The following is a 16,085-nucleotide window of genomic DNA, read 5'->3' on the forward strand; positions in this document are numbered from 1 at the left end:
ACCCAAGGAAGGATATACTTGCCATAGAGGGAGTGCAATGAAGGTTCACCGGACTGATTCCTGGATGGGGGGGATTGTCCTTTGAGAAGAGATTGAGCAGAATAGGCCTAAATTCTCTAGAGTTTAGAAAAATGAGAGGTGATCTCATTGAAACATATAAAATCCTTACGGGGCTAGACAGGGTAGATACAGGGAGAATGTTTCCTCTGGCAGGGAAGTCTGGAACCAGGGGTCACAGTCTCAGAATAAGGGGTCAGCCATTTAGGACTGAGATGAGGAGAAATTTCTTCACTCAGAGGGTGGTGAATCTTTGGAATCCTCTACTCCAGAAGACTGAAGGCTCAGTCGTTGAGTATATTCAAGACAGAGATCAACAGATTTTTGAATATTAAGGAAATCAAGGGATATGGGGATAGTGCAGGAAAGTGGAGTTGAGGTAGAAGATCAGCCATGATCTCATTGAATGGCGGAGCAGGCTCACGGGGCCGAATGGTTTATTCCTGCTCCTAATTCTTATGTTCTCAACCATACAAAATACAGAATTACTTGTCATTCATCTCATTTTCAGAATGTCATCGCTAACAGTGCACAGATTAACCACCGCGTTACATGTTATATAAATGTAAGTTCTTCTTTGTAATACTCGGCATTAGTAATTCACAGGAAATTAATTTGTAACCAGATGTTGTGCATTTTGAAACTTTAACAGAAATCCAGTACTCAAAATATTCAAGTTCAGATTGATGGAAGAAAGCATTTTTTTTGGTGAAGCACTGAACCTCGTTCAAGAGCAGGCTCAAAAATCCTTACACAAATTGCACATGCAGACGTTTGACAAAACAATAGAAACAAAAATAATAGAAATGACTCTCACCTCTACATCTAGTTCAAGAATGTCAGTCGTCATGTTCATTAGAGTGCCAAGATTTGGCCTTGTACGTCCAAAATCCCCATGTACAAACTCTTTAATGTAGCTATTCGAAAGTTAAGAAAACTTCTACTTGATAAGTGGAATGTGCGCAATACCAAATACTAAACGTTTGCACGGATTATTCAGTATAAAGCTTAGTTAGCTTCAACAAGTTCTAGAACAGCCAGATTCCATCACTTGTGTCTATTAAAAGGTCAAACAATTCTAGTACAACCGAGATATATGTGAAAGCAATTTATAAGTAATTATAGCTCATCTAAAAAAAATTCACTGAGACTTGCACATTAGCTAGGTATCCTATTTAGATTGAACATAAAACAGAGCATCTGTTCAAAGGCATCATCTATTCCCAAAAGGCAGTCACGGGCCAGAAATCTGCAGAACTGGATGGTATACTGGAATGAGCCCACCAGGGTGCATTGTGGATTCTTGCCTGCAGCCTAAAGGGTTCAAAATGCAGTGTACTGTGACCAGTATCACCCACCTGGAAAGTGAAAAGTTGTGCCCCCATAGCTACCTATGTAAAGAGGGGGAGGGGGGGGGGGGGGGGGAATGTACTTAATTTTTTTTTAATCCTCACTTTTTTCCCTTCAAGGTCCCAGGTGGGGATCACTTTCATTGATTGAAGGCCTGGTTCCACCAGTGCTATAGTAGGTCCTTGGAGGACCAGGATTGCAGGAACTCCCAGTACTGGGGGTGTCCCTGCCTCATTCTACCCACTGCTGGCCTTGTAAAGCCTCTTTCAGGGCCCTGCTGAATCCCCAACTTTAGCCGGAATCCAGCTTAGCATACAGGCCACCCCTGCCAAGGTTACAGCTGAGGCATTTCAGCTCAAGGAACCCAACTTAACACACAGCTCAAGCTTCTAGATGAAGAATTTCGAGGCCCAGACCATGTTTGCTTTGAGAATGTCAAAGGAAGCAGGGCGGTCTTGAAAAATGAAGCATAGATTCCTTCAGACTGTGGGTCTTAAGAGTCCCTCCTCTATCTCCCAGACAGGAAATGGATCAAGACCTTTCATTTCTTTCTCCATTGAGTAGTTGACAGCCTCAGTGATAGCATGGAAAAGGGGAAGGCTAGGTTTCTCCATCAGCTCCTGAAATAATTTATTCAGGGAGAAGCTGTAGACTCTTAACCGCTGAGCTCTTGGATTGTAGGAAGGACAACCAACTTGGTATCAATGAGCAATATCTGGGGACAAAGACCAAACAAAAACACAAGATCATGAGGGCTAAATAATCCTAGATAGAAAATGGAGGTCCCAATTCTTTGAGTGAGGTTATGGAGATGAAAAGGTGTGGCATCGCCCAGTACCAGCATCCAGAGACTGCAAGAGTGGTCACCAGTGACTCCACAAGCAGCTTGCCCTAATGCCTGGGCACACTAGTGTAGAGCTTTGCCTACATGCAGCAAAACACATAATGGAATAGCTAGGGGAAATGGCCGCACTGCCAACAAGGAAATTATGCATCCGCCCCAACGAGGCAAGGGAGATTCTCTGCATTGTCAAAAACTTTTCAAAGAGACTAATTCTCTTAGCTGGTATCCTGGGCTTAATTGGTGTAGTCTGTCACAGATGCTGGATCAGTAAGACTAATACAGCTCAGCTTTAAGTCCTGACAGGAAAACTAATTGCAATAGTAAAATCTACATCCATTCTCCAAAACAATCCATCTCTTGAGTTATTTGTACAAATATAAAAAGATACGTCCCAGCCTGAGTCTTCAAATAAAGGCGAAAGTGATGTTGATCCACATACTCTACTTTCATGCTGTGTATTGTACGAGTTCTTACAGCTAGAGGCCTGCGGTGAAGAACTCTCAATGGAGTCTTCTGGTCAAGCTTTAGATCCTAAAGAAATGTGTTAAGACAGTAAACAGGCATATTTGATCATTACCCATACCCTTAAATTTCATGTATACAATCTGCAATAAAGACATTTTCTTTTAAAAAATTGCTACAAGATTCACATCTTAGAAACTGCTTCAATACTTATGGAATTCACCTTCCAGCTGCAAATCTCAAACCATCGCAGCTGTCCTTGGTCTAATGTTAATCAAACAAGCTTTGAAAGAAAAAATTGCCTATCCTTTAGAAAGTTAGCTTGCAAAATTTACAAGCACATTTTCTTTAAAATATATTTTATAAAACTAAAGGCCATTAAGACCAACAAATTGGTCTGTTTTTGATACATAACCCCAAGTTACCTCTTCCATCACCATACACCATATCCCTCAATCCATTTGCTCTCCAGAAACACTTCCAATCCAACCATTTATACAGTCAAATTCACTGTCATTCCTTGGTATCTTATCCTCAGATTCAGCCCGACTTTCCCTCTTACTCCCTTCTTAATTTTAACCTGTGTCCCCTGATATTTGATCCATTCACCATGGTAAACAATTTGCCTGGATTTTGTCACGGTTGTTTTAATCATTTTGAAAATTCACTTGACTCACATTGAAGTTTCCACTTCTGTAAAGAAAACAAGCCCAATGTTTTAAACTTTCCTAATATCATGGCACTCAAGTGCTCCAGCTCGTCTTGGACAATGTAATTTCAGTAGTAAAAAAAGCCAGATATTGTCTGTACAGATTGTGGCAGCATTTCCTAATATTTTATAACCTACAGCAGAGATCACCCTAAATGACAACAATTCAACAAGACTGCCCGGGGTTTTATGGGACTTTACAACAGCTATTTTTATACCACAGTTGATACTCCTCTAGGAGGCTCCACAGCAGTGACCCAATATGCATTGGTCTATTTTATTCTGCACTTCTGGTACTCTACGTACTCAAGAGGCCACTGCACCAACACAAAGTTATTATAAACATAGATTCCTTCCAAGAGATTAAAGTTTAAGAGTGGGTTCATACACTTTACAGAGAAGTACAAATAAGATATTAAAATACATTTAAGATACAGTAGTAACCAAAGCAAAGATACAACTGTCCCCAAGTGGTTCGGAAGTTGAGAGGTAGCCATGATATTAGGAATATTTCCATTGTTCACCTTTGTACTCCTGCAAGGCCCATAATATCCTTCCTGATGATTGATCAGAATTACACCATGTATTCCAGATGGGGTCTGGCCAATGTCATATATACTGCAACTTGTTTTAATTTGTATTCTGTCCCTCTACTAATAGAACACGGTACTTTATATATTTATTTTACTGCAGCCATACTATCACTTTCATAGATGTATTTACTATAACAAATGAATCTCTATCCTGGTCAACATTATAGAAGGCTGTTCCACCTTTCTCCCACACTAATTATTTTGTACTTTCCACATTGAACATCATCTGCCACCAGTTACCTTAAAAGGTCTAAATCCTTCTGAATCTGGTTGCATTGTTTATTATTTGTCCATCCTATTTTGGAATCATGCTCTTTTCCAGCCTCACTTGCACATTTACTTTCCCATTGTACAGCTTACTTCCTCCACTAAACAGTGATTCCCCAGCCCAATCAGAGAACTCTACCAATGACAATTTTAAATTCCGATTGAGGATTACATAGAAGGATTTACTAACTTCTCTCCAATGTTACCTCCTTCCTATCTTCCATGTGAGGAAGCACCTTTGATGCTTGCCCCAGATAAACTGTAAGCAAAGCCTACAATGGAAACTGAATTTAAAAATAAACATTTATTAGAAATAGCTTACTATTAGAGTGACAATACTCAGACACACTAACACTAGGGCCAGATTAATGATGCCAGAATTGATTGGCATCAGATTCACTCTGTCAGAGGTGCATTTATTGGGTTCCAAGGAGAAGACATTAAAAGGTCATTATTTTTATACTGAACAGCAAGAATTGCAAAAACTCACTGTACAGGTTATGCCCCACAAAAGTGAATTCTCAATGACGCACAAGTCATAGCTCCAAGCTCACAGGGCATAAAAACATATTTAAAGATGCAAGTTCTGAATCAGATTCATATAGTGCTGATCTCAGGAGTTAATTTCTCCTTTCAAGCATCTGGCACATAACCTGTGATTCTGAAGTTAAGCGATAATTTGTTTTTTAATACCTTTAAATCCTGGAGGAAATCTATATCATTCCTTCCTATAGCATTCTCTGTCCATATTAGGGCACTATATGACTTTGTCTTCTCTTCTTCACCTTCCTTCATATGTCCTATTGCCTCCCTGAACAAAAATATTGGAACAGATTACTTGTTTGTTTAGTTAATAAATCAAATTGAAGTGTTGAGCCTGACTTAAGTGCTGATTTGGTTGGACATTCTTACCTGGTCACTAGCTGTAAATCTCGAACTCGGATTTTATCAGTAGAATTATTAATTTTCTGTAAAGAGCATAAAAAGTAAACACATAAGCAAACCAATTTATATGTTCCAAGGAATTAAATTTGTACACCTCAATCACCTGTTGAAGTTCTTTTATCTCTTGCTGAAGAAAAGATGTTCTATGTGGGTTAAGCAGCTCAATCGCAAAGGGTCTGCCTGGCAACAAAGGAAAAGGAGGGGCATAAAAATCAGCTTCACCCATTTGGTAGAATATTGAAAACTCTTGATATAGGAATAGCTGTTAATCAAGCAAATTGGACAGTTATTCAAAATCAAACATAATATCCAAATTATAAATTGTTCTGACCACCAAATAATTTGTAATGACCAGTAACCCAAAGTATAAATGGCGTCAGCCTTAGTTCACTGGTAGTACTCTCGTCCCTGAGTCAATCCACTTGAGCACATAATCTAGGCTGACATTTCAGTGTAGCACTGAAGGAGTGCAGTCTTTTAGATGAGATGCTAAACTGAGGACACATCTTCATGGATACAAAAGGCCCCATGGACTATTCAAAAAGGAGCTGGGAAGTTTTCCTGTTGTCTTGACCAACATTTAGTCCTCAACCACACCACTAAAATGGTCATTTATTATTTGTGGAACCTTGCTTTGTCCAAATTGGCTGCTGTGTTTCCCTGCAAAATACCAGTGACTACACTTCAAAAATAATTCACTGGCTGTGAAAATTTGTGGATGTCCGGATGAAAGTTGCTATATTATTGCAAGTTCTTTCCTTTTGTTCAAGACTCACTCAATTCCTCCTACAGAAGCAGAGTGGTACTAAAATGCCTTCATCTTTCATAATGTATGTGATTTGCACCTCTTTCTTAAAAATAATTTTTTTTAAGTAGTCACGGCTATTTACCTTCATTCAGCCTTCAGTTTATGAACGCATCACATCATCATATTTAATTATAGGAACAGGTATAGGTCATTCAGCCCCTGGAGCACATAATCTACATCGTGATTAACTATAAACTATCTTAGTTGCACTTCTACTTTCCATCTTATCGCACTCTTACTGTCTGGTTTGCTCAAGGATATTTCGTACTTTAACAGCAGGCCTACATGCCCTGTTGCATGTACCCTTTCTCACTATATAATTAACACATCATACTTTATGAGCCACTCAAGTTACCACAAGGTCTAACCCAACATTAAATATATAGTTAGCAATATAGTATAAAATATTAGCATGTACATAGAGTATAAAATATCAAACATGTAAAATATCAAGCACCATTCTACAATTAGAATAGCAAAACATTTGCATTATGGAGCTCCTTCCTTCTGACATGCTCAAAAAGAGAAATGATCCATCATTCATTTAGATCATGGCTGATCTGTGCTTCAACTCCATTTACCTGCCTTTGATCCATACCCCTGAATACCTTTACTTAACAAAAGTCTATCCACCTTAGTCTTGAAAATTTCAATTGACCCAGCATCTATAGCCTTTTAGGGAGAGAATTCTCAATTTGCACTGCTCTTTGTGTGAAAAAGTATTTCCAAAATGGTCTAGGTCTAATTTTTAGATTATGCCCCCTTGATCTAGATTCCCCAGAGGAAATAGTTCCTCTGTATCTACCCTATCGAATCCATTTGTTATCTTAAAACACCTCGATTAGATGACCCTTCAACCTTTTAATCTCAAGGGAATACAAACCAAGTTTATTCAACCTGCCCTCACAATTTAACCCTTTAAGTCCTGTTAGCATTCTAATGAATCTGAGCTGTAGTCAGTCAAAGGCCACTATATCTTTCCTGAGGTATAATGCCCAAAACTGAACCAACTCCAGATGTGCTGTGACCAGGATTCTGTACAACTGCTGCAGAACTTCCTCCCATTTTTATTCAAACACCCTGGATATAAAAGGCCAATATTCCATTAGCCTTTCTGATTACTTTTTATACCCGTACGCAAGCTATTACTGATTTGTGTACATGGACGGCCAAATCCCTTTGTTTCAAATGTTTCCTGTTTGTGATAACAGAAAGAGTATCATACTGTATGCTGATTTACAAAAATAAGTTCAGTAACAGGGAACATTTTTAACCTTCAAATACTGCAGTTTAATCCAATACGCATAAAGACTATGGTTAGTATAAAGTAAGGCACATCACAAGAAGCTAAAACATAATTACCATTTCCCAAGGCTCTAACATCGACATCTTCTCTTCCTGAAGATGAAAAATTTAAATCTGCAGGTATAGAGGTATTTCAGAATCTCAAATTGTAAAGTTTTATAATCCAAGTTATAAATTCCATAATTACTAATTCATTACATTAATGCCATCCAATCAGATTAGAAGAATGGCAACATAAATACATACTTCATTACAAGGATAAACTGAGATGAATTAGATGGGAGGTAAGAGAAGGAAAGGATAGGAGAGAAGGAAAGGATAGGAGAGAAGGAAAGGATAGGAGAGAAGGAAAGGATAGGAGAGAAGGAAAGGATAGGAGAGAAGGAAAGGATAGGAGAGAAGGAAAGGATAGGAGAGAAGGAAAGGATAGGAGAGAAGGAAAGGATAGGATAGGAGAGAACAACTGCTCTGGTTACTGTGGTCCTTTTGAATTCAAAATAATGCTTTACAACGTCACTGCATATAGCGATCAAAGCAATTCTTAAACCATAATTTTCCAACACAAGTCATTTAAAAGAATAATCTGGTTCAAATTATTTGAAGTAAGTGGGACTTAGACAAGGGAACAGACCTCGCATATTTCAATTTTCTTTCTCTCTACACTTCATGGAAAAGTTATGTAGTAAAGATAGGCAGAGACTTGTAAGTAAATAATGATAGCACACTGCTTGGCTCATCAGAACACGAGGGTTTCCCCTCACACTGCTGTGCTAGGAACAGCGTGACTGCTGCCTCAGTGGTCTCTAACAAAAGCATACTCAGCCAACAATAAGTGTCTGGAATGTATTGCCAGCTTGTGGGATGTGTGCTGACTTTTTGCAAACCTTTAAGAAGGAGCTGGACAGTTCTTGGCTGGGGCAGAGATTGCGTCATGTAAAAGCAAAGTGAATTTACAGTAAATATACACATGGTCAGTGTGATCTCCTGGACTGGTTTCGATCACCTGAGGGAGTCGCAGCGGAATTATTCAGATTTCTCCTCCCCCTCTCCTTTTATCGGCCCCTGGGTTTTTTGCCTCTTCCAGGGCATTACATACTTGCAGAGGGTTAAGAAGTGTTTAGTCATGGTGCTCCAGATATTATGAGTGTGGGGCAGGCTTGATGGGCTAGCTGGTCTTTTCCTGCCTGTCATTTTCGTATGTTTGTATGTAACACTTGTAAACATGTTCATAACTACAAAATTAGTCCTGTTATGTGCTGGGAGTGCTTGAACATTCCAGTGTGAACATATATACCCAGGTGAACAATCACAAAGTGAAACTTCATCTTACTGCAAGATTGCTGCTGTAGAGTTTACTAGACTGTTTCCTTCAACAGAAAAGGCAGTCTTACCAGACTGACACCTCACTGGAGTTAGTAAAAGTATCCTACGTAAACTAGAGGTGATCCAAAACTCAGCTGCTCGTGGACTAACTCGCACCAAGTTCCACTCACCCATCATCCCTGTGCTCGCTGACCTACATTGGCTTCCGGTTAAGCAAAGCCTCGATTTCAAAATTCTCATCCTTATTTTCAAATCCCTCCATGGCCTTGCCCCCCCCCAATCTCTGTAATCTCCTCCAGCCCCACAACTCTCTCTCTCTCTCCCTCTCCCTCTCCCTCTCCCTCTCCCTCTCCCTCTCCCTCTCCCTCTCCCTCTCCCTCTCCCTCTCCCTCTCCCTCTCCCTCTCCCTCTCCCTCTCCCTCCCCCTCTCCCTCTCCCTCTCCCTCTCCCTCCCCCTCTCCCTCTCCCTCCCCCTCTCCCTCTCCCTCCCCCTCTCCCTCCCCCTCTCCCCCCCCCTCTCCCCAACCCCCCCCCCCCCCCCCCCCCCGCCCCGCAAAAGATGTCTGCGTTCCTCTAATTCTGTCCTCTGGAGCATCCCTGATTATAATCGCTCAGCCATTGGTGGCCGTGCCTTCTGTGCCTGGACCCCAAGCTCTGGAACTCCCTGCCAAAACCTCTCTGCCTCTCTTTTCTTCCAAGATACTCCTTAAAACCTATCTCTTTGGCCAAGCTTTTGGTCACCTGCACTAATTTCTATTTATGCGGCTCGGTGTCAATTTTTTTAATCTCGTAATACTCCTGTGAAGCACCTTGGGACGATTCACTATGTTAAAGACGCTATATAAATACAAGTTGTTGTTGTTAGTACAATCGTATTGCCCTGCGCTATAGTATTTGCCTGACCTCTCCTTTAAAAGGAGGCAGACAAAAAGCAGGAAACTATAGACCAGTTAGCCTAACATCTGTCGTTGGGAAAATGCTGGAGTCCATTATTAAGGAAGCAGTAGCAGGACATTTGGAAAAGCATAATTCAATCAAGCAAAGTCAGCATGGTTTTATGAAAGGGAAATCATGTTTGACAAATTTGCTGGAGTTCTTTGAGGATGTAACGAGCAGGGTGGATAAAGGGGAATCAATGGATGTGGCGTATTTGGATTTCCAGAAGGCATTCAATAAGGTGCCACATAAAAGGTTACTGCACAAAATAAAAGCTCACGGGGTTGGGGGTAACATATTAGCATGGATAGAGGATTGGTTAACTAACAGAAAACAGCGAGTCGGGATAAATGGGTCATTTTCCGGTTGGTAAACAGTGACTAGTTGGGTGCCGCAGGGATCGGTACTGGGTCCTCAACTATTTACAATCTATATTAATGACTTGGATGAAGGGATCGAGTGTAATGTAGCCAAGTTTGCTGATGATACAAAGATGGGTGGAAAAGCAAATTGTGAGGACACAAAAAATTCTGCAAAGGGATATAGACAGGCTAAGTTAGTGGACACAAATTTGGCAGATGGAGTATAATGTGGGAAAATGTGAGGTTATCCACTTTGGCAGAAATAATAGAAAAGCAAATTATTATTTAAATGGAGAAAAATTGCAAGGTGCTGCAGTACAGAGGGACCTGGGGGTCCTTGTGCATGAAACACAAAAAGTTAGTATGCAGGTACAGGAAGTAATCAGGAAGGCAAATGGAATGTTGGTCTTTATTGCAAGGGGGATAAAGTATAAAAGCAGAGAAGTCCTGCTACAACTGCACAGGGTATTGGTGAGGCCACACCTGGAGTACTGCGTACAGTTTTGGTCTCCGTATTTAAGGAAGGATTTACTTGCATTGACGGCTGTTCAGAGAAGGTTCACTAGGTTGATTCTGGAGATGAGGGGGTTGACTTATGAGGATAGGTTGAGTAAGTTGGGCTTATACACATTGGAGTTCAGAAGAATGAGGTGATCTTATTGAAACTTATAAGGTAATGAGGGGGCTCGACAAGGTGGATGCAGAGAGGATATTTCAACTCAGAGGAAACTAAAACTAAGGTACATAGTCTTAGAATAAGGGGCCATCCATTTAAAACTGAGAGGAGGAGAAATTTCTTCTTTCAGAGGGTTGTAAATCTGTGGAATTCTCTGTCCCAAAGAGCTGGGTCATTGAATATATTTAAGGCAGAGATAGACAGATTTTTGAGCGATAAGGGAATAAAGGGTTCTGGGGAGCGAGCAGGGAAGTGGAGCTGAGTCCGTGGTCTTATTGAATGGCGGAGCAGGCTCGAGGGGCCAAATGGCCTACTCCTGTTCCTATTTCTTATGTTCTTATGTTCTTTTGTAGACCTTCAAATTGTAAATAAAATATCTTAGTTGTAACATGTGATAAGTTGTCGAGCATTTGATGTTTTCCATCTTCCAGACTGACTGCACACCCATGAGATTTACAGTAAATAGGGAAAATGTTAGCTCTGGGCTGTGTATACTAAGACTGACCACATCACAAGCTTGGATCATGGAAAGTCAGACATCATCATTGAGAGACACAGCAATGCAAAAAGCTTGAACTTGAAAACATGCATCATTCAAGCATTTCCTTTTATACATGTAACTTACTATCTACTTTAAACATCTTCTTCAGTGGCTCTCCTATGAGTTCCTCCACTGAAGACTCCATTTTCCTTTCTCCATCTATTATCCAAGGAGTCTGCGGCAGAGTCCTGGAGAACTTATTATATCTACCTGGGGAAAAACACGAGAATCCATTTTTTAATTTTCAAACAAATAATTCTCCTCGTGTGGGTTATTTGGCACATTCATGATCAGATGGACTGTATCACAATTGTTAATAATGGTACACACACATTAGATCAGCAAAATGCAAAATTCAAATGAAGGAAGATAACGGATATTTTACCTTCTTCCACTGCATATAAAATGGATCTATATTTCAGAACTGACAAAACTCACCTAACTGAGCTACCATTGGCTGACTGCTCAATATTTCACCAAAAGTGAGCTGGTTTCAAGTTGTTTGTGAATAAGTTAGGGCTAATTTTACATGGATTTCAGATCTGCTATGTGAAAGTACAAGGGCCCTCAAGTTATAGAACTGTGATAAATAGGATAGCACAGATAAAGGTTATGGGCTCAATTTTGGCCAGGAGTTGCTGTTTTTTTTGGAGTAACATGGGTTTTTCTGGCGTAACTTAAAAGTCCCCATTTTCCCCAATCAATCTGCACCAGTGTAAGTGAGTTAGTTACGATTTTTTTTAGTTTATTTTTTTCTCAAAAGGGGGCGTTACCAACCACCTACGCCAATTCTGTCCATTTAGGCAACTTTGGCCAACTAATAGTTACTCCAAATCTACTTAGGCCAGTGTATGTGGCCACTTCAGAAAACCCTTGCGGAGAGTTAAGAAATCAGTGCAGGTAGGTACATCGGAGGCCATTCGGTCTGGGACAGGGGCGGGAAGGGAAGCGGAGAGGACCTGCATCTAAAGCACCGAACCTTACAAACCACCAAACCTTGCAAACAAAAAGTTCTAAGAATTCAATAACAAATAAAAAATTGAAGTAAGTCCCACCTTCCTTTACCTTAAAACTTGGCCCGGGAAGGCAGCGGGCCGGCCGGTGCGGGAGGCCACTCGGCCACAGCTAGGGGCGGGCGGGCAGCCGAACTAACAGAAATCATCCAGGCAGGAGCACCATCAGTTCTGCTGCCTGCCCGCCCCTAGCCCTGGCCGAGTGGCCTCCCAGCAAGATTTCTAAGATTAAAGTGATTAAAGTTTCAAATCGATGCATTTTTCCAACGTGGGTATCTAAAGAAACATGCTACTTAAACTGACTGCATCATCTGTTAATGCACACACAGCTCCCCAATAAGCAATGTATTTTCCAATTTAAGTCCATAAATAGGCATTTTCCAACCAAATGGAACTAAGCAATCCGTACAATTGCCACTCCATACCCCTACTCAACATTTGGCCGGCATCGGGTCCCACCCAGCGGTTGCAGCAAGACACGGAGAGGCTGGGGACGAGGAGCTACTACATGCGCGGACACTCCACTGAGCATGCGCAAACGTCCCGGCACTGTTTTCGGCGCAGGACGTTGGCTTCACCCCCGACTCGACTGGCCACACTGCGCGACCACAGGGAGGAGGCCGAACAGCAGCCAAAGTGGGAAGGATATTTTTTCGGCGCACTTCTGAATGGAGAAAAGCGCGCATCTCCAGTAAATGCACCGAAAAACAGGCTGGGCCAAAATTGAGCCCAAAATCTGTACATTTAAAACAACAGGACACCTAAAGGACATTTCTGGCTGTAATACCAACCTCTGCATGGGAGCAAAATTAAAATGCTTAAAATTGGTTACATGAGGGTTTACTGAACCGGTCTTGCCTGGGTTTTTTTTGTTGCAAAGGCTCCTTATTTAAGATAAAGACCTAGAAATATGACTCGGGCAGTGAGGCAGAATGGGCAGTATCTGATTGGCCGTCTGCTATACGCAGCGCCTGATATTCAGTTCCAGTGACTGCGATACCGCCTGTTTTGTGCCACCGCTCGAGATAAATTTCTCGGCCCAAATGTCTGGCCTGGGGAATGCATCAACACTAATTAACAGATTATATTCCTCCAATGTCCTAAAGCAAAATTTGTTGCAAAATTAGAACACTGCTCTAAAGTCTTCAATATTTAAAACCACTGCTTTACAGATCACATAGGAGGAGAGGGAGTTCAACAAATCATTGCTGCAATGTCTTACCTGCTACATAGACTGAATTGTGAGTGCACTGAATTTCCTCAACAATACAGGAGCCTTTAGATGGTTCAAGCGGATAAGGAAACTGCCTGTCGAAGATCAAAACACAATGAATCTGAGATTTTAAACACATAGGAAACTAGGGTCCTGAACAAGGAAAGATAACTTTGACGGTATGAGGCGTGAATTGGCTAGAATAGACTGGCAAAGAATACTTAAAGGGTTGACGGTGGATAAGCAATGGCAAACATTTAAAGATCACATGGATGAACTTCAGCAATTGTACATCCCTGTCTGAAGTAAAATTAAAATGGGGAAGGTGGCTCAACCGTGGCTAACAAGGGAAATTAAGGATAGTGTTAAAGCCAAGGAAGAGGCATATAAATTGGCTAGAAAAAGCAGCAAACCTGAGGACTGGAAGAAATTTAGAATTCAACATAGGAAGACTAAGGGTTTAATTAAGAGGGGGAAAATAGAGTATGAGAGGAAGCTTGCAGGGAACATAAAAACTGACTGCAAAAGCTTCTATAAATATGTGAAGAGAAAAAGATTAGTGAAGACAAACGTAGGTCCCTTGCAGTCGGATTCAGGTGAATTTATAATGGGGAACAAAGAAATGGCAGACCAATTGAACAAATACTTTGGTTCTGTCTTCACAAAGGAAGACAGTAGGTCTAGTGAGAAGGAGGTACTGAAGGATATCCTTATTAGGCGGGAATTTGTGTTATGGAAATTGTGTTAGGGAAATTGATGGGATTGAAGGCCGATAAATCCCCAGGGCCTGATAGTCTTCATCCCAGAGGACTTAAGGAAGTAGCCCTAGAAATAGTGGATGCATTGGTGATCATTTTCCAACAGTCTATTGACTCTGGATCAGTTCCTATGGACTGGAGGGTAGCTAATGTAACACCCCTTTTTAAAAAAGGGAGAGATAAAATGGGTAATTATAGACTGGTTAGCCTGACATCAGTAGTGGGGAAAATGTTGGAATCAATCATTAAGGATGAATTGGCAGCGCATTTGGAAAGCAGTAACATGATCGGACCAAGTCAGCATGGATTTATGAAAGGGAAATCATGCTGGACGAATCTTCTGGAATTTTTTTGAGGATGTAACTAGCAGAGTGGACAAGGGAGAACCAGTGGATGTGGTGTATTTGGACTTTCAAAAGGCTTTTGACAAGGTCCCGCACAAGAGGTTGGTGTGCAAAATCAAAGCGCATGGTATTGGGGGTAATGTACAGACGTGGATAGAGAACTGGTTGGCAGACAGGAAGCAGAGAGTCGGAATAAATGGGTCCTTTTCAGAATGGCAGGCAGTGACTAGTGGAGTGCCTCAGGGCTCAGTGCTGGGACCCCAGCTCTTTACAATATACATTACCGATTTAGATGAAGGAATTGAGTGTAATATCTCCAAGTTTGCGGATGACACTAAATTGGGTGGCAGTGTGAGCTCTGAGGAGGATGCTAAGAGGCTGCAGGGTGACTTGGACAGGTTAGGTGAGTGGGCAAATGCATGACAGATGCAGTATAATGTGGATAAATGTGAGATTATCCATTTTGGGGGCAAAAACACAAAGGCAGAATATTATCTGAATGGCGGCAGATTAGGAAAAGGGGAGGTGCAACGAGACCTGAGTGTCATGGTTCATCAGTCACTGAAAGTGGGCATGCAGGTACAGCAGGGGGTGAAGAAGGCAAATGGTATGTTGGCCTTCATAGCTAAGGGATTTGAGTATAGGAGCAGGGAGGTCTTACTGCAGTTGTACACGGCCTTAGTGAGGCCTCACCTGGAATATTGTATACAGTTTATCTCCTAATCTGAGAAGAACGTTCTTGCTATTGAGGGAGTGCAGTGAAGGTTCACCAAACTGATTCCAGGGATGGTTGGACTGACATATGAGGAGAGACTGGATCAACTGGGACTTTATTCACTAGAGTTTAGAAGGATGAGAGGGGATCTCATAGAAACGTATAAGATTCTGATGGGACTGGACAGGTTAGATGCGGGAAGAATGTTCCCGATGTTGGGGAAGTCCAGAACCATGGGACATAGTCTTAGGATAAGGGGTAGGCCATTTAGGACTGAGATGAGGAGAAACTTCTTCACTCAGAGTTGTTAACCTGTGGAATTCCCTGCCGCAGAGAGTTGTTGATGCCAGTTCATTGGATATATTCAAGAGGGAGTTAGATTATGGCCCTTACGGCTAAGGGGATCAAGGGGTATGGAGAGAAAGCAGGAAAGGGGGACTGAGGGAATGATCAGCCATGATCTTATTGAATGGCGGTGCAGGCTCGAAGGGCCAAATGGCCTACTCCTGCACCTATTTTCTATGTTTCTATAAGCTACTTTTCAAAACAATTTCAAGGATCATTTTACATCCAGCTTTTGTGCACATTTAAATTTATAGGTGTGATTCTGTGCAAATAACTGACAAAAAATATTTAAGGCAGTTTAATTCATGAAATCAAGCTCAAATTTACTTCTAATTCTGCGATCACAGCTTTAATCACGATACTGAAAACTTCTTTAGGATTTCTGATCTTTAAAAACACTATTTTAAAAAAAAGTTCTCCTCTTCTCTGTTCAGTCTCAACGTTTGAGCTGGTTATGAGGGGGGCAGGAAGCCAGTATTGATCTCTGCTGGCACTGCTCCATAACCAGCTGTTACAATG

The 16,085-nt window shown here is 41.3% G+C and overlaps 1 protein-coding gene across 4 annotated transcripts in view; it reads right to left on the reverse strand.

Annotated features, from left to right (window-relative positions):
• Positions 1–16,085, reverse strand: part of pus10 (pseudouridine synthase 10) — a 143,314-nt gene that overhangs the window by 59,441 nt on the left and 67,788 nt on the right. For all 4 annotated transcript variants that reach the window (XM_070889624.1, XM_070889623.1, XM_070889625.1 and 1 more), the window contains exons 10-17: positions 13,414–13,499; positions 11,263–11,388; positions 7,398–7,454; positions 5,331–5,407; positions 5,195–5,250; positions 4,976–5,093; positions 2,640–2,782; positions 875–974 (exon numbers count right to left, since the gene is read on the reverse strand). In XM_070889624.1, the coding sequence (XP_070745725.1) occupies positions 875–974; positions 2,640–2,782; positions 4,976–5,093; positions 5,195–5,250; positions 5,331–5,407; positions 7,398–7,454; positions 11,263–11,388; positions 13,414–13,499 (763 nt within the window). The remainder of the gene's footprint in view (positions 1–874; positions 975–2,639; positions 2,783–4,975; positions 5,094–5,194; positions 5,251–5,330; positions 5,408–7,397; positions 7,455–11,262; positions 11,389–13,413; positions 13,500–16,085) is intronic.

The sequence above is a fragment of the Pristiophorus japonicus genome, chromosome 9, assembly GCF_044704955.1.
Source record: "Pristiophorus japonicus isolate sPriJap1 chromosome 9, sPriJap1.hap1, whole genome shotgun sequence".
In the NCBI taxonomy this organism is placed as follows: Eukaryota; Metazoa; Chordata; class Chondrichthyes; family Pristiophoridae; genus Pristiophorus; species Pristiophorus japonicus.